The sequence below is a fragment of the Nerophis ophidion genome, linkage group LG25 (genome assembly GCF_033978795.1).
Source record: "Nerophis ophidion isolate RoL-2023_Sa linkage group LG25, RoL_Noph_v1.0, whole genome shotgun sequence".
Lineage (NCBI taxonomy): Eukaryota > Metazoa > Chordata > Actinopteri > Syngnathiformes > Syngnathidae > Nerophis > Nerophis ophidion.
In genome coordinates, this window is record NC_084635.1 from 18,917,791 (window position 1) to 18,937,099 (window position 19,309).

At 40.1% G+C, this 19,309-nt stretch overlaps 1 protein-coding gene across 16 annotated transcripts in view; it reads left to right on the forward strand.

The window, feature by feature from the left end:
- Positions 1–19,309, forward strand: part of tjp1a (tight junction protein 1a) — a 310,964-nt gene that overhangs the window by 81,354 nt on the left and 210,301 nt on the right. For all 16 annotated transcript variants that reach the window (XM_061887097.1, XM_061887095.1, XM_061887093.1 and 13 more), the window contains exon 2: positions 9,050–9,263. In XM_061887097.1, the coding sequence (XP_061743081.1) occupies positions 9,050–9,263 (214 nt within the window). The remainder of the gene's footprint in view (positions 1–9,049; positions 9,264–19,309) is intronic.

A 19,309-nucleotide genomic window follows, 5' to 3' on the forward strand; every position in this document is an offset into this window, starting at 1 on the left:
TTAAAAATGAGAATCGATTCTGAATTGCACAACGTGAGAATCGTGATTCAAATTCGAATCGATTTTTTCCCACACCCCTAAGTAATATGCTGCTCCAAAAAACTGCATGAAAAAAATAATTCAGTTTCTCTTCAATGTGGTATTCCTTATAGTTTTAATGCAAAACCCAAAACCAGTAAAGTTGGCACGTTGTGTAAACCGTCAGTAAAAACAGAATACAATGATTTGCAAAGTTTTCCCAACTTACAGTATATTCAATTGAATGGACTGCAAAGACAAGATATTTAATGTTCGAACTGAGAAACTTATTGTTTTGGGAATAATCATTAACTTAGACTTTAATGGCAGCAATACATTGCAAAACAGTTGGTACAGGGGCATTTTTACCACGGTGGTACATGGCCTTTCCTTTTAACAACACTCAGGAAACAATTGGGGACTGAGAACACCGATTTTTAAAGTTTTTTCAGGTGGAATTCTTTCCCAGTCCTGTTGAACAGTCCGGGGTCTACGTTGTCATTATTGACACTTCATAATGCGCAACACATCTTCATAGGGAAACAGGTCTGCACTACAGGAAGGCTTTTGAACATTGCGCCTATAGCAGTTCGGATGGTTCTTTTCCTCTTTGGTCCAGAGGACACGACGTCCACAGTTTCCAAAATTTGAAATGTAGACTCGTCAGACCACAGTACACTATTCCACTTTGCGTCAGTCCATCGTAGATGAGCTTGGGCCCAGCGAAGCCGGCTGCGTTTCTGGGTGTTGTTGATTAATGGCTTTCGCTTTGCGTAGTAACCTGCACATACAGATGTAGCAACGAACTGTAGTTACTGGTAGTGGTTTTCTGAAGTGTTCCTGAGCCCATGTGGTGATAATCTTTACACATCGATGACGTTTTTTGATGCAGTATCGCCTGAGGGATCCAAGGTCACGGGCATTCAATGTTGGTTTTCAGCCTTGCTGCTTACGTGCAGGTATTTCTCCTGATTCTCCAAACCTTTTGACGATATTACAGGCCGTAGATGGTGAAATCCCTAAATTCCTTTCAATAGCTAGTTGAGCAATGTTATTCTTAAACTGTTCGACAATTTGCTCACGCATTTGTTTCCAAAGTAGTGACCCTCGCCCCATCCTTGTTTGTGAATGACTGAGAATTTCTCGGAGGCTGCTTTTATATCCAATCATGGCACCCACCTGTTCCCAATTAGCCGGTCCACCAGTGGGATTTTCCAAATAAGTGTTTAATGAGCATTCCTCAACTTTCTCAGTCTTTTTTTCCACATGTGCCAGCTTTTTTTGGCCCTATATTGATGATTAAATGCGTTGTAATTCCATGAGAGTTTTGCAGCAACACATGCGCGTACAAGGTCTCCGGTTTGGATGCGCAGGGCGACTGCTTTAGTGATCGCTCCGTGCATTGTTCTCCCTTCTAATCATACGTGGTACCTTATGTGTAAATAATTCCTGCACAGTAAGATGCTTCTTAAGTGAAATGTGTTGTTGTTGTTGCAGTCTCGTTTGCCTCGTAAAGTGTGGTATTTCCCCCACTCGGCTCAATACTGTTTCAGATGCTGGAATAAGTGTGTTTTGCTGCTGCCTTTTTTAAACAAATTTTGCAGTGTGCAGTCACTTCTTCCAAACCTTTTGGCGCGACTCTAAAGCATTGACAACACTTTTCTTTTCTTTGGAAAAAACGTCTCGCTTTCATTAGTATTAACCATGTTTTGCCAAGCTAGTCGTACTCTGCTAAGGGCACAGGCGAGGTTTACGGAAGCTTATGGGGCAAAATTATGCTGCAGCAAAGGGAGAAATAAATAAAATGAAATTATTTGAATTTATCTATGAAACTGATATAACCATTGACCAGACTTATAACTAGTTATTATGCAGTCAAGATTCTTTGTTTCCACTTAGACCTTACATTCAAACTCTTGTTTTCACGCTTTCTTTTGTATGTTCACCTGGGTTGAGCATTGAAATAGGTCTCTTACCTGCACATTTCTTCCTGCAGTCCCGCCTGTCCCAAATCCCGAGAAAAATTTTGCTCCGTAACTTTACAAATACATTTGGCAAATCAACATCAGTAAAATGCGACATAATTACTTAGTAAACCATCTTGCAATAATCATAAACAGAAGAAACCTACAACGTAGGACTCGTCAATTGCCATTTGAAGTTCCTTGGAGTGGGATTCGGATTTTTCTGTGTATCTGGAAACCTGTTGAGGTTACAGAGAGGGGAGATGACGACACAGACACCAGGGGATTTTATATTATATATATGGGCTTCACGGTGGAAGAGGGGTTAGTGCATCTGCCTCACAATACGAAGGTCCTACAGTCCTGGGTTCAATTCCAGGCTGAGGATCTTTCTGTGTGGAGTTTTCATGTTCTCCCCGTGAATGCGTGGGTTCCCTCCGGGTACTCCGGCTTCCTCCCACTTCCAAAGACATGCACCTGGGGATAGGTTGATTGGCAACACTAAAAATTGGCCCTAGTGTGTGAATGTGAGTGTGAATGTTGTCTGTCTATCTGTGTTGGCCCTGCGATGAGGTGGCGACTTGTCCAGGGTGTACCCCGCCTTCCGCCCGATTGTAGCTGAGATAGGCGCCAGCGCCCCCCGCGACCCCGAAAGGGAATAAGCGGTAGAAAATGGATGGATGGATGGATATATATATATACATATATATATATATATATATATATATATATATATATATATATATATATATATATATTTAATCAAACAATACTAAATATACTAACTAAGGAAATGGAGTGTGACACAATCCAAGAGTGTGTATGGTGAAAGACTATGTGTGTAGATTTGCTGTTGAGTGTTACCGTAAATGTTGAACAAGAGACGAGGAAGTCCAGGGGAGAGAGAAGTTGACAGGTCCGAGTCCAAAGCGGGGGGAAGTCAAGGATCGAGGGAGGCAGTCAGAGTCCAGAGGGAGATCCAGGGAAAAGTGAGACGCACAGCTCACTTTCCAGGCAACAGAGGGTACTGCGGGGAGGACACAAGAAAACACACACTGAAAACACGGAGGGGAAAACACAGAGAGAGCAGTATTGCTTCAAGCAGGACGTGGCTTACTGTAGTATAATAATGTTCATTGTCATTTCTGTTAATAATATTTACTTCACAAACTTCTTCTCTGCTTACACTTTCACTATCACATTTGTACATAATATATTTGTTTATGCTGTTCTGTTGTTATTGTTGTTTGTTCTCTCTCTGTCTTATGCCCCTCTTGTCCCAGCAATTTTGCCCCCCTGTCTCCCTTTTATTCTCTTTATATCCCCTCCTGCTGTGCCAAATAATGATATAAATCCATTTATTAAAATCAAATACAAATAAGGCAACAAGAGAAGTATCCCGCAATTATGTTTTGTAAAGTAAATCTGTACAGCCGAAATGGGCATCTCCATCAACTATATGATTTGCCTGAGTAACTGGACAGGACAAAAAAAGAGCAAAGGATGACGAGAATTTTTTTTTATTCAGCCTAATTCCTCAGTGGTACATTGTAATACTATGCGACATGATCAAGATGTGTACTGTAAGTCTGTACCAGGCATATTTTCTTTTCTTATCAAACACAATCATTTCATATCACAATTATAATATATCATTTTTGAAACCAAAAGCTACTTCTTGGGTACTGATTAATGCGAAGGGCTGTTTGATACACACTTAAATAAATTGCCAGAAATAGCCAATTTGCTCAATTTACCTTTAACTCTATGTTATTATTCATAATTAATGATATTTATCTTTGTGGAAACACTGATCATCTTAATGATTTCTCACAATAAATATATATTTTTGATGACATGTTTTAAATAGGTTAAAATCCAATCTGCACTTTGTTAGAATATATAACAAATTGGACCAAGCTATATTTCTAACCAAGACAAATTATTATTTCTTATAGATTTTCCAGAACAAACATTTTAAAATAAATTCAAAAGACTTTGAAATAAGATTTAAATCTGATTCTACAGAATTTCTAGATTTGCCGGTATAATTTTTTTTAATTGTAATCACAATAAGTTTGAAGAAATATTTCACAAATTTTCTTCGTTGAAGAAACAGAAGCTAAAATGAAGAATTAAATCAAAATTATTTTATTATTCTTCACAATAAAATAAAATAAAAAATATTTGAACATTGATATAAATTGTCAGGAAAGAAGAGGAAGGAATTTAAAAGGTAAAAAGTTATATGTGTTTAAAAATCCTAAAATAATTTTAAGGTTGTATTTTTTCTCTAAAATTGTCTTTCTGAAAGTTATAAGAAGCAAAGTAAAAAAAATAAATACATTTATTGAAACAAGTGAAGACCAAATCTTTAAAATATTTTCTTGGATTTTCAAATTCTATTTGAGTTTTGTCTCTCTTAGAATTAAAAATGTCGATCAAAGCGAGACCAGCTTGCCAGTAAATAAATAAAATTAAAAAAATAGAGGTAGCTCACTGGTAAGTGCTGCTATTAGAGCTATTTTTAGAACATGCCAGCGGGCTACTCATCTGGTCCTTGCGGGCTACCTGGTGCCCGCGTGCACTGCGTTGGTGACTCCTGCTTTAGAGCATCGCTCCTTGTGACCATAGCCGCAACTCGGTGTGCTGACATGCAGTCTAAAAACCAGCAAGCAGCCTCAACCTCAGCGAGCCTCACTTTTATGTGTCAACATGCTCCCATTTGCAACTTGAGCTTAAGACTCCCCCCCATGCATAAATTGTCTGCGTCCCTTGAATTGCATCCTTTTATGGCGCTCCACAGTTCTGTAGCAGACACTCAATATGACTTTTTAATAGCAATACGCAGGCCAAGTGTGATAAGCATCATAAAGGGAGGATTTACTGGAGGACATTTGTATTACACTGCATCAACTTTCATCCAGGCACATCTTGCCAAAACCAATTTAATGTCTTCAGTACTGCTTTTATTTTTGTGCGATGGATTGAACAATGTTTTTAGAGACTTTGACCTCCTTTCACTACATCACAGACCTCTTATTGGATTCCTTGTCTTAGTTGAAGACACAAATGTGGGAGGATTTCAATTTTGACTAATTGGAATTAATAAATTACACACTCGACTTAATGTGAGTCATAAAAGTTTCTAAAAATTAAATATAATCTAAATGACAAAAATCAGTCATTTCTTTCAGGACATAAAATGCACAGTTTCACCCATTTGAGCCAGAAAACTTTTATATTTGTATTAACATATCAATAAACGTGTTCATAAACATCACCAACTAGCCAATCCCAGCATCATGTTGCCTGCAAGTTGTTACTATGGTTACCAATGCTCTGAAAAATAAATTATACACCTTATTGGCCGCCAAATCGATTGTCTTCACTCCTGCAATTGTGTTGGTGGTTTTCCTTTCTTTTATTTTTATTGATGAGAAACAATTTTAACACCATTTGCCTGACACAACGTCCACAGTTTCCAAAAACAATTTGAAAACTCGTCAGACCACAGAACACTTTTACACTTTGCATCAGTCCATCTTAGATGAGCTCGGGCCCAGCGAAGCCAGCGGCGTTTCTGGGTGTTGTTGATAAATGGCTTTGGTTTTGCACAATAGAGTTTTAACCTGGACTTACAGATGTAAGTGGTGATGGTTTTCCTGTCTTTTATTTTTTATTGATGTGAAACAATTTTAACACCATTTGCCTGAAACTGGAATGTATTTAGATGCATGTTTTGGATTATAAAGAATACATGATAAACATATTGTTTACTCATTGATTTTTGATGCAAAACAACAACAACAAAAAAGTGCGGTGAGCTATCCTCTCTTTACAAAATTATTTGTCATGACAGGGATCGAAATCATATTTTCTGTTCCAAAAACATTTGCTTTAAACACTAGAACAGTGGTTCTCAAACTTTTTTCACCAACTACCACCGAAGAAAACACTTGGCTCTCCAAGTACCACTATAATGACCAATATTAAAATGCAGTAGCGCAGTAGGCCTAAGTAATCATTAAAACAAGGCAGAGGTATTATTTAACAATTATATTTAATATTTTTGGCCACTGTAGCATCACACACAGTTTGAACAGTAACACTTTGTTTTAATATAGAACAATATAACACTAATGACTTAATTAAGCGATTATTTGGCGTAACACTAGAATAAGTGCTTACCATAAGTTGGGAATTACTGCACCTGTCACAATGGAATACACATCTGTAACTGCCATTACCAAAATTATGGCAATAGGTCAGTATTGTAAGTTTGCTATTACATTTTACATAAATCTCCCTATCATTAATTAATTGACATTTTACAAACTGTTTTTGGTTCTCAACTGTGTCTTGCTTGTCTCGGACGTATTCTAAATATAGAATACATTAACGTTGCCCTGCTTCATTGCTGCGAGTTGTTTCTTACCATCATTATCGAAGTGACTGGCACGCACTCACAACTTCTTTTGGCCCCAGTGTGCTGTATTTTGCAGTCATACTTACTGTATGTGCTTCTTATATTAAAAAAATTATAAAAAAAACCAGATTGAGTCACCAATGTGTGGGTTTTTGTTTGAACACTCGATTCCACGGAATGATATGCGGACATACGGAGTAGCTTTACGATAATGGAGATGGTTTACAAAAAACGTAGGGTAGGATTCAAACATCTTGATTAGTGAAACTGTAAACAAAATATATGCTTCAATGTAGCATGTAGTACGTAGGGATGGATACATTTCACATGTGAATTGATACAGTACCAATTCCAGGTATTGGGAAATCAATACTGGTACTCACTGGTACCAATTTTCAGTACTTATATGTGTTTCAATTTGTATTAATAAATGTTGATGAAAAAAAACATCAATTCTCTTTTCATGAGCTGTGCAGGTATCTCGTTTTCTTCATACTTGTCAACCCTCCCGAATTTTCCGGGAGACTCCCGAATTTCAGTACCTCTTCCGCAAATCTCCCGGTACAACCATTTTCCCAAATTTCTCCCGATTTCCAGCCGAACGTGACTGAGGACAGCCTGTCGTCACGTCCACTTTTCCTTCATATAAACAGAGTGCCAGTCCAGTCACGTTATAATCAGAAGGAGACTATTATGTATGTGTCCGTTATCCATAGGTTTATCCATAACCCATAAAGTAGGCAGGCACGGAGCGTTTTCTCAGCGTGTGTTTGTTTATTCCAGCGGGCACGCTAATACACTAACACACAACATCCGGAATCCCATCATGCATTGCTTCAAAACTACGGCAAGTAGTAATGTCCATAAAACGATAGCGACAGAGAATAGAATTGCACTTTCAAATACAACAATGAGTAGAGGGGAGTGTAATGTGTGTGTATATGTGTAAATAAATGAACACTGACATTCAAGTTTTTGTTATATATATAATATATGAAATACTTGGATTTCAGTGAATTCTAGCTATAAATAAACTCCTCCCCCCTTAACCCCCCCCAATCTCCCATATTCAGAGGTCTTAAGGTTGGCAAGTATGGTTTTCTTACACAATTGTGTCCCAGTTGTAAGTACTGTACTGTACTACATAGTAGACTTTGCATGCAGTTCCAAGACGTCACATGGTAGTAGTCTACTCTTAGTTCTGCTTGACTGCTGTTTTCCTGACCAATTGCTTAAGCCACTTCTGAGTCTGCAACCAGACGTGACGCCACGTGCAACAAAAGGTATCGTAATATTGCACCATTTTATTCTACTTCAATCAATACCCAATAGTACCGACGGACTTTGGTCAGTGCCAAATTCGGTACCCGTCCCTGCTTGTATGCATGTTCATGTCACGAAGTGGAGGTGATGAACCCAGAGATGACAGGGTTGGTACATGAAAACATGGTTTTAATGTTCAAAAAGCAGACAGGGACAGGAGTCGGGATCCAGGGAATAGCTCACAGCATACAAAAAAAGGCAGTCCACAGCACACAGTAAACAATACTCCAGCACTGACTGGAATGCAAGGCAGGTTTAAATAATGCCTCTGATTAGTGCTCAGGCAGCAGGTGAGCGTGTGAACACTAATCAGAGTCAGGTGGAAATAATAAGTAACCATGGTAACTAAAACAAACAATGGTGCACAAAAAGCAGGAACCGAAGGAGTCTTAGACAGAAAATAAAAAAACATGATCCAGACCACAGATCATGACAGTTCAAAATATACAAAATCAAACTAACATTCATGTTTTTGGGCATGTGGTAGAAGGTGTGACAGGTTGGTCGCATGGTGATGCGGGTTTTATTCTCCCAAGGATGCAGAAGGGCTTTGGACACAGCGTGTAGGTAAGAATTGATTTATTTTAGAATAAAGTAGACTTAGACGAAACCAAAAGAGCTAGCATGGGAGCTAGGAAACACTAAAGGGCCTTAGCATGGAAGCTAGGATAAACAGAACCGAAAACAAACGTTGTCACTTGTTGCGTACGGCAAATTAGGAAGCAAGACAGACTGACGGGAGAAGGCAGGCTAAATAATGACAGTTATCACAAAATCAGGTGTTCGTCCGGACCAAGCGTTAGGTGAAATCAATACATCGCTATGGAAACCAACTGAGAAGTGCACAAACAAACTCAAAAATCTAAACATAATATGATCCGGGCAGCGGATCATAACAGAAGGTACCTAGAGAAAACCCCTGCAGTGCAATCCCAATGAAATATGCACACCTGCTCCGTCTTGCCCAATATTGATTAATTTCCTCAAAAATATCGTATTTTCCTTTCACAAAACACTACTAATGTTCATGGCCTAATAATAGAAGGTAAGTGGTTGCCCTATACCTCGTATCCTTCTGCAGGCTGCCCCACTGACATTCAACCCAATTACTCCCACTTGCTTGACTCCCACCTCACCCAACAGTAGGGCCCGTTCTTTAAAAAGGCATCAAGTTGGCTCACTTTCGTCCTCCAAGCAACTTTAGGTTTCAGTGTCTGTAGAGAATGAGGTGGCGTTTATGTGGAATGTAGGGAATGACCATCTCACATGTTGACACATGATAATAATTCCTTCTTTCTTTCTGTTCTGTGTGCAGGGTAACCCCGTCAGATGGAGAGACGTCACCCTCTGGTGCTCCTGACGCTTCAGATGGGCCTATAGGTGCTACCGGGGGTGCGAGTGCTATGGCCATGCCTGCAACATCCACCCTCTCCCTGCCCATGAGCCAGGGGAAACCTTCCTTGCGTCGGATAAAAGGCCGCATTCACCGCAGCAAGAGCCTAGACAGCATGGATCTGCTTGACGCCAATGTAAGTGCTAGAATGTATGGAGTTGCTGAGACTCACTACATAGATATGAAATGGTTGGGCTTTTATGATGCTTTAGTCTGGGGGTGTCCAAACCCTGGCATGCGGCCCTGGGCCCACAAAACTGCACAAGTCCAATTTCATATTAAATATAAATACACTGGGATGTGGCAATTTGCCGCCATCTTGTGGTTAATCGGAAACACCCAGGTCAGTGACTACGATGTGTACTTTCTTGTCATGATAGCACATCAATTACTTATATGACCCAATCAAAACAACCTCACCTAATCATGGTGCAGAAATAATATTTAACCATCATAAAAAAAATTAACACACATGGTCACACATAACACAACCTGCTCACTGAACTTTGGCACAGCATTCTCTTATAGCAGTGGTTGTCAAATGGGGGCACGCGTACCCCTGGGGGTACTTGAAGGTATGCCAAGGGGTACGTGAGATTTTTTCAAAAATATTCTAAAAATAGCAACAATTCTAAAATCCTTTATAAATATATTTATTGAATAATATTTCAACAAAATATGAATGCAAGTTCATAAACTGTGAAAAGAAACACAACAATGCAATGTTTAGTGTTGACATCTAGATTTTTTGGAGACATGTTCCATAAATATTGATGTTAAAGATTTCTTTTTTTGTGAAGAAATGTTTAGAATTAAGTTGATGAATCTATTACAATCACCGAAGAGGGCACTTTAAGTTGAGGATTACTTCTTTGTGTAGACATCTTTATATATAATTGAAACACTTGTTTATTTTTCAACAACTTTTTAGTTATTTCTATATATTTTTTTCCAAATAGTTCAAGAAAGACCACTACAAATGAGCAATATTTTGCACTGTTATACAATTTAATAAATCAGAAACTGATGACATAGTGCTGTATTTTACTGCTTTATCTCTTTTTTTCAACCAAAATTTTTTTGCTCTTTTCACGCCTATGGATCATGTTTTGTTTTTGTCATGTTTGGTTATTTTTTGGACACTTGTATCCCGCTTTTGCACTTCCTTGTTTCTCTTATCTCCATGCCAACTCATTGATTTTCACTTTGCCCTCTAGTCACGCCCCTGTCCTAAGCTCTCACACCTGTTTGTAATTTTCATAGCTATTATTTAAGCCACAGTTAGCAGGTAGTCGGCCTGGCAACTTCATACATACCTATATTCCTCATCTGCTTCATGTCATGCTATGCTGTTCGTTTTGTCCACGCCACGTAAGTTTTGTTGTTCATGCCACAGCGCAAGTGTTTTTGTTCATGTTTATAGTTTGTAGCCTTTTTACTAGTCTTTTGTTTTTTCATAGCCCAGTGTTTGTACCTCCTTGTGAGCGCCCTTTGTTTGCCTTTTTTTTTTAGTTATAGTGTCAAAAATAAAATATGTACTCACATTGACGTCCCGCTCGTGCCAACTATACTTTGCGTCGGAGAATCAACCCACGTCCAAATCCATGTCAGACAGCTCTGATTTGGAGGTAGTTGAATTAAAAAAATGTTCACAGGGGGTACACCACTGACTTGTAGGACCCAATCAAAACAACCTTTCCGAGTCATGGTGCAGAAAAAAAATATTCAACCAGCATAAACAATTTAACACATATGGCCACACATAACACAACCTGCTCACTGAACTTTGTAGATGTTGTAAAAAAAAAAAAAAAGTTCCATCACCGTAGAAAATTCGAAATTACACTCATTTAAATCAATTGCAAGGCAGAATGGGAAAATGCCAAACATTCTCTCCATACTTTTAGCTGCTTGATATTTCTGATTGATTAAAAAGCTTTAAAGAGGTTGTCATGGAGGTAAACAAGGTAGGAATGGAACTTAAACATTATATTACTATAATATGTAAACACACGCGCACACACACACGGACACGCCTTTTGTTTGTTCATTTATTCAATACCTTTTCAACTACACTCTGCCTCCTCGATCGTCCGCATATTTTAAAATCACAACAACCTTTGTCGTCTCACATGTCGCGTCATCAGAAACAAGTCCTGTTTTTCCCTACAAGTTAGGAAACACTCAACACTGACCACTTTTATACCTTTGCTAAATTATGAAGACTTGCTTTTTTTGAATGCACCCGACACTGAAAAAACTGGATACTGTATATCACTGTGCCTGTCGTTTTATTACTGGTTGTGGCAACCTTGTCCACCATTGCACTTTATATGCAAACTGTCCATATTTCCCAGATTGAATGTTTTTGTATAGAAATCACTTCTTGTCATGTTTTGTGACCATGTTTTGTTTAGTTATGTTCTGTTTGGTTTAAACTCCATAAGTTCCTGTTTTTACGCAACCTTGTTTGTTTTGTCACCTTGACGACCATTAGTTTCAGCTGTCTCACATGTTGGACTCGTGCACCTGTTTTCAATCATCACATGACTATTTAAGCCTGTAGTTGCCAGGTAGTCGGCCTGGCGTCTTCTCTCGTTCTATGCTCATTTCATGCCATAGTTCCATGCTTTTCCAAGGAAGTTTTTGTTTATTCATGTGACGTTTAGCAAGTCTTTTGTTTCTTGCCCATAGGTTCGTTAGGTGTAAGTTTTGCTCCTTAGCCGTTTTCAGTCTCCGCCTTGTCCGCGCCTTTTGTTTACACTTTTTATAGTAATAATTAAATCATGTATTTACCTTCACGCCATGTCTGTTCCAATTCTTTTGCATCTCGGGAAAAAAATCCACGCAGTAAACTGCCTCAAAGTTCACGTCCTGACACTTCTTGGTCTGGTTGCCCCTTGTTTGTGTTCTTTTATATGTAGAGAATTCAGTTGCTACAGTTTAAGGTCACAGGCCATCCTTGGTGTATTCATTCTTAGAGCCAATACAAGTCTTGGTAAAATTTAATAAAAAAATAAATAAAAAGCCTTCAGATTTGCTGCTCCATGGTAATTACAAAACGATCTGAGGCTGCCTGAACTGATCACTTTGGGGGAATTTCTTGGAATTTTAAAGATCGATAAGCAGTTTCTATTGGGCGAAGAACTTGCTTTTAGCTTGTTTTCAAAATTGTTTGTTATTGAAACAATGTATTTTATGCTTATTACGTATTTTTATTTTCATGTTGTAGGTAATTTGTAACTATAGTGTGTGACGTCTCCTGTTTTTTTGTAGTTCGATGTATCTCTGGCAAAAGGGATTTCAATCTCAATGAGATTTTTACCTGGTTAGATTAAGGAAAATGAATGATATGAGCAATATAAAGCCATCCATCCATCCATTTTTTACCGCTTGTCCCTTTTTGGGGTTGTTGGGGGCGCTGGTGCCTATCTCAGGTGCATTCGGGCGGAAGGCAGCGTACACCCTGGACAAGTCGCCACGTCAACGCAGGCAATATAAAGCCAATACTGTCAATACTAGGACTATGAGGTGGTTGTTTTTCCGAGATGCAAGTGGACTTGGACCGGAGATGGTGTGAAGGTAGAGACATCTTTTATTTTAACACTATAAATACTAAAAAAGCAAACAAATGCCGCGCACAAGGGTGGAAATACAAAACTGACTAAGGAAACAAAACTTGCACAAAAGCAGAAACTATGAACAATACATAAAAACTTACTTGGCGTGGAACTGTAAACATGACATGAAGCAGAGTGGAGGTAGCATGGCATGACGTGGGTAAAGGTATCGAGGGTGATAGAAGGTGATGTTGCCAGGACAAAGAACAGAAACAGACTGGCTTAAATAGCATTGATATGATCAGTGAAAACAGGTGTGTGAGTGCAAAACGTGAGACAGGTGCGGGACATGAGGACAGGTGAAAACTAGTGAGTAGTCATGGTAACAAAACAAACAAGGAAGTGCAAAAACAAGAACTGAGTGTCCAAAAAACAAAACATGATCATACAGACATGACAAATAGTGCAAAATAAGTCAATCAATCAATCAATCAATCAATGTTCATTTATATAGCCCTAAATCACTAGTATCTCAAAGGGCTGCACAAACCACAACACAAACCACTACGACATCCTCGGTAGGCCTACATAAGGGCAAGGAAAACTCACACCCATACTTTTGGCTGTCATTCAAATAATTTGGTGTGTCAGCACCAAATCCAGCCTTTACCCGGGAAACTTAAACAAAAATTGATTGTATCACACCTTCAATCCAATGCTGATACCATCCTTGTTATCGATATTTGGATGGACCTGCTCACTTCTAGTTCCTACAGTAAATAAGTTTTACCGTACAGCACAAAGGCTAAGCTGTGATTTGGCAGCTTTAACAGGCCGCGTCCGATAAATTTTAACGTATTTTTGTCTTCACTCTCCTGCTTTTCTATCTGTACACACACGACACAATGACCTTCGGTTATGCAATGTTTTTCCAGCTTCCAGATGAGCACATTTTAACACATTCCATATGCCTCTCTCTCTCTATGACTGGTTTACTCTCATGAAAAGTATTAATCTGATATATGATTGGATAAGCCGCTTGGCGCTAAAATGCCTTACTAAGTCTGGGATTGTCCATTGAGCTCCACTCTCCACCACAGTCAGTTCATGCGTGCATCCTCAGGGCTGTTTTGGGAAAGCCACCAGTGGGTTTATGGCCCCAAAAAAACAAGCCAAACTGCTGCTAATGCAAGCCTGCTGTCTGTGGTGAGCCTGGACCACAACGGACACTATAGGGCAGATACTCTTAAATCCAAGTAGTCCTGCATGTCATTCAGTGTCTCTCCACCACTACGACTCTCTTATCTAGATGTCTCCTTTAATAAACATTCACAATGTGACGTTTCCTCATCCACCCTCATCCTTCCTTTTCATGTAGACGTGTGTGTGTGTGTGTGTGTGTGTGTGTGTGTGTGTGTGTGTGTGTGTTCTGGCAATGCTTACTCAACGGGGACATCGCTCTGTTTACACAGTCACCTTAAAAAGGGAAACCTTTTTAAATGATAGTCAGATCTGTAATGTCTTTCTGATCATGTTTTGTTTAGTTATGTTAGATTACTTCAAAGACTCCATTAGTTCCTGTTTTTTTCACTCCTATATTTTGTTTCCATGCCAACCCATTAGTTTTCACCTGTCCTCTTGTCACGCACCTGATTCACTTGGACTCATGCACTTGTTGCCAATCACCACGTCACACTTTAAGCCTGTAGTTGCCAGGCAGTCAGCCTGGCGACATCACCGTCTATCACCCTCATCACACCCTTGCTATCTATGCCGATGATCCATGCCCATATCTCGTTCAAAGATATCGTTATTCATGCCATAGATTTAAAGTTTTGTTTTCATGTCCATTCCATAGTGTACGTTATAGAAACAGTTTTGTTTTCATAGCCAAGTTTGTTCTCCACCTTGTGCGCGCCTTTTGTGTGTTCCTTTTTATAGTAGAATTAAAAGAAGTCTTTACCTTCACGCCGTGTCCGCTCCAATCGCTTTGCACCACGGGAAAACAATTTACACCACAGTCCACATCAAGATCCATTGTATATCCTTCTACCTATGGAAGTTGGAGTTGCAGACAACTTCATCACTGCTAAACAGCAGTTTTCAGTAATGTCACAGAAGATGCAAGATTTGCTTTAACATTTAAGTGGTGAAACTTCATATAAGAGGACAGCTGTAGTGCTGGATTCTGACGACCATGTCATATTTTATTTCAACCGTTTTTTTTTTTTTTATGGTCCTCAGTAGTCACGTACAAATTTGTGCGAGTTATGCAAAATTATTTTAAATTTGGTCCCCATTAACCACATTAACTATTTTTCCCAAGGGTCCCCAGTAAGTATGATCAGCACATTACTTCATCAATTCAGAGATTTAAAGACGTGTATGAACTCACTGGGCAGTGGCCATTTTACCTCATTTTTTTATGCCTCCACAACCTGTCAAGTCGCCAGTAGATTCACGATTTTAGTTTGTTTTTTTTGCTTTCTGTTTTTAGACATAAATCGATAGCCAAACTGATGTTTGGGGAATTTAGGACGGTCCCCACAAGTCAATCAATCAATCAATGTTTATTTATATAGCCCTAAATCACAAATGTCTCAAAGGACTGTACAAACCACTACGACTACGACATCCTCGGAAGAACCCATATAAGGGCAAGGAAAACTCACACCCAGTGGGCAAGGAGAATTCACACCCAGTGGGACGCCAGTGACAATGATGACTATGAGAAACCTTGGAGAGGACTTCAGATGTGGGCAACCCCCCCTCTAGGGGACCGAAAGCAATGGTTGTTGAGCGGGTCTAACATGATACTGTGAAAGTTCAATCCATAGTGGCTCCAACACAGCCGCAAGAGTTCAGTTCAAAGCGGATCCAAGACATCAGCGAGAGTCCCGTCCACAGGAAACCATCCCAAGCGGGGTCGGATCAGCATCGTAGAGATGTCCCCAACCGGTACACAGGCGAGCGGTCCATACTGGGTCCCGACGAGCGGTCCATCCTGGGTTCCGACTCTGGACAGCCAGTACTTCATCCATGGTCATCGGACCGGACCCCCTCCACAAGGGAGATGGGGACAGAGGAGAAAAAGAAAAGAGAAAAGAGTAGCTATAGTGGAAAGGGGGGCCCTCACAAGTCATGATCAAAAACTTGGTCCCCATTCCAAATGATAACCAGAGTGTGTGTGTGTGTGTGTGTGTGTGTGTGTTTACGTTCAATTCTACCTAGCAACAGCGGTCGGTCCTCACAACTACAGAAGTAAAATAGTGTTTTTACTTTGAGTGTTTTGCATTCTGAAGTGAAGTTGCAACTCTCTACTCTCTACTAGTGCTAGATTTATATTTTTTCATCATTCTAGCTATAGTGGAAAGGGCCCTCACAACCTACTCACCAAACGTGGGTCCACACAAAGTAGGCAAGACGTGTGTGCGTGTGTGCGTGTGTGTGTGTGTGTGTGTGTGTGTGTGTGTGTGTGTGTGTGTGTGTGTGTGTGTGTGTGTGTGTGTGTGTGTGTGTGTGTGTGTGTGTGTGATCGTCAGTGTAAAGAGTCAGCCTTGTTATGACCACGTTTAAGAGGCAGGATTTGCAGTCGGCACAAGTTAATGCATAAGTGATGAGGAGGAAGGTTGAAGATGGACAGAAGAACTTGCACGACGTGTGGGGGAAAGGTGCGGCGTGACAAGCCAGGGACAGGCTCCGAGATGACACAACCCTGCCACCCGAAATAGTGATAAGCACTCACAGGTGTACACACACACACTCACTAGAATTTTACGATATATCTGTACTAGGGTTGTACGGTATACAGGTATTGGTGTAGTACGGCGATACTAATGAATCATATTCGGTACTATACCCGCCCCTCCGTCGTCGTCACGTCATGACATTGCTGAGTTTACGAGCAGACGAGCATGTTTGGCAGTGCACAATCACGGAGTACTTCCAAGCAGACAAGATGTATAGACAGAAAAAGGGAGATCGGATGTATTTTGGCTTAAAAACTAACGATAAATGTGAAGTTATAATACCGAAACGCCCACAAAAAGAGGCTAGCTAGCTAGCGGTTAAAGTCCACCCGCAGTCTGCAGTGTTTTAGCTATTTCTAAATCACTAATCCTCGCCTCCATGGCGACAAAGTACGTTTCTTCCAAGTATCATCCCTGCAGGACGAGGAATAGCTGAACATGCTTCACTACACACGGTAGCTCACCGGAGTCACAATGTAAACAAACGCCACTGGTGGATCTACACCTAACATCCACTGTAATGATACCAAGGACAGGAGTGTATCGCGTCGCCACAACTATGATTACATCCATATTTATTATCATCACAAAATCTTTTTTCGTTTTTAAAAAATGTATATTATGTTTATAAACTCATGAAATATGTCCCTGAACACATGAAGACTTTGAATATGATCCTGTCACGACTTGGTATCGGATTGATACACAAATATGAGGTATCGTCCAAAACTAATGTAAAGCATCCAAACAACAGAAGAATAAGTGTTTATTACATTTCAACAGAAGTGTAGATTGAACATGTTAAAAGAGAAAGTAAGCAGATATTAACAGTAAATGAAGAAGTAGATTAAAAATTTATTTTCTTCCACTTGTCCTTAATAAATGGTCCCTAGTGTGTGAATGTGAGTGTGAATGTTGTCTGTCTATCTGTGTTGGCCCTGCGATAAGGTGGCGACTTGTCCAGGCTGTACCCCGCCTTCCGCCCGATTGTAGCTGAGATAGGCGCCAGCGCCCCCCGCGACCCCAAAAGGGAATAAGCGGTAGAAAATGGATGGATGGATGGATGGATGTCCTTATATAATTTTGACAACTTAATATAATAAGAAAAGACACAATGTTACTGCATACATCAGCAGCTAAATTAGGAGCCTTTGTTTGCTTACTTACTACTAAAAGACAAGTTGTCTTGTATGTTCACGATTTTATTTAAGGACAAAATTACGATAAGAAACATATGTTTAATGTACCGTAAGATTTTTTGTTAAAAATAAAGCCAATATTGCAATTTTGTGTGGTCTCCTTTATTTAGAAAAGTATCGAAATACATTTTGGTACCGGTTCCAAAATATTAGGATCAGGACAACACTAACCCTGCGATGAGGTGGCGACTTGTCCAGGATGTACACCGCCTTCCGCCTGATTATAGCTGAAATAGGCTCCAGCGGCCCCCGCGACCTCGAAGGGAATAAGCGGTAGAAAATGGATGGACGGACAACACTAGCCGGTACTAATAAAATACTGTGCTACTAATGAATTAAAAAAGGTATTATACTGCCTTTGAAAAATGCTTTTTTTTCCCTTTCATGGACACGATGGCTTGTAATATGAGCCAAGGTGCATGTGAGTCAACACACACACAGCACTTACAAGTGGAAAGGAGTCTCTGAAAACAAGAAGACTTTGAGGGCAAAACCCGAATGATCCGATGCAAACAAAAGTGAGTGAGCTGCAACACGGGTATCACAAAGTGACAGGTGGACAACAATAATCATAACTACCTGCTCGAAGGTTCCTCGTAACGGAAATGTACACAAAAGGAACACAGGGAAGAACAATACTCACAACACAAATTTCGGATGTAACGGATCATGACAGTGTTATCATTATCACTAAGCGGCGTGAAACGACGAGAGTGACATAATTACGGTTTAGTTACACAGCATTAAAACATTCACACAGTGACTTCCTGTTCAGTGCAAAGTAAGCTACAAAATAAATGCATGGCGGTATTAACCGGGTTTCTCTCACAACAACTAACAACATTGTAGCTATCCAGAAGAACGATTTGTGCATTGAAATCACTACTGTGTCTATTAAATTTAACTATAGACATCAGTTTTAGGTCTAGAACAGGGGTCGGCAACCTGCGGCTCCGGAGCCGCATGCGGCTCTTTGGTCACTCTGTTGTAGCTCAGCTGCATAATCAACCCCCCCTGATTATTTCGGGGGGTTTCTGGAGTTTGGTGCCTCTCCCAGGAATCACCCGAGTACAACATTCTCCGGCCTTTACCCGGTCTACAATATTGAGTGCGTGCCGTGATGGCAATGCTTTTAACTTCCTCCTTAACATGTCATCGCGCCCGCTTTTACACAATGCTATCATCGCATGTTATACGCAGCTCTTGTCAACTCACACACATACCAGTAAGCCAAACTTGTTCAACAGCCATACAGGTTACACTGAGGGTTGTAATATAAACAACTTTAACACTCTTACTAATATGCGCCACACTGTGAACCCACACCAAACAAGAATGACAAACACATTTCGGGAGAATATCTGCACTGTAAGACAACATAAACCCAACAGTACAAATACCCAGAACCCCTGCGTCCCTGTCTCTTCCTGGCTATTATACACACCCGCTAGCACCAAACCCGCCCACCTCAACCGACGCACAGAGGGAGGGTGCTATCGAGTGTGTATAATGTAGCCAGGAAGAGTCAGGGACGCATGGGGTTCTGGGTATTTGTACGGTTGTGTTTAAGTTGTCTCACAGTGCGGATGTTCTCCCGAAATGTGTTTGTCATACTTGTTTGGTGTGGGTTCACAGTGTGGTGCATATTAGTAAGCGTGTTAAAGTTGTTTGTAT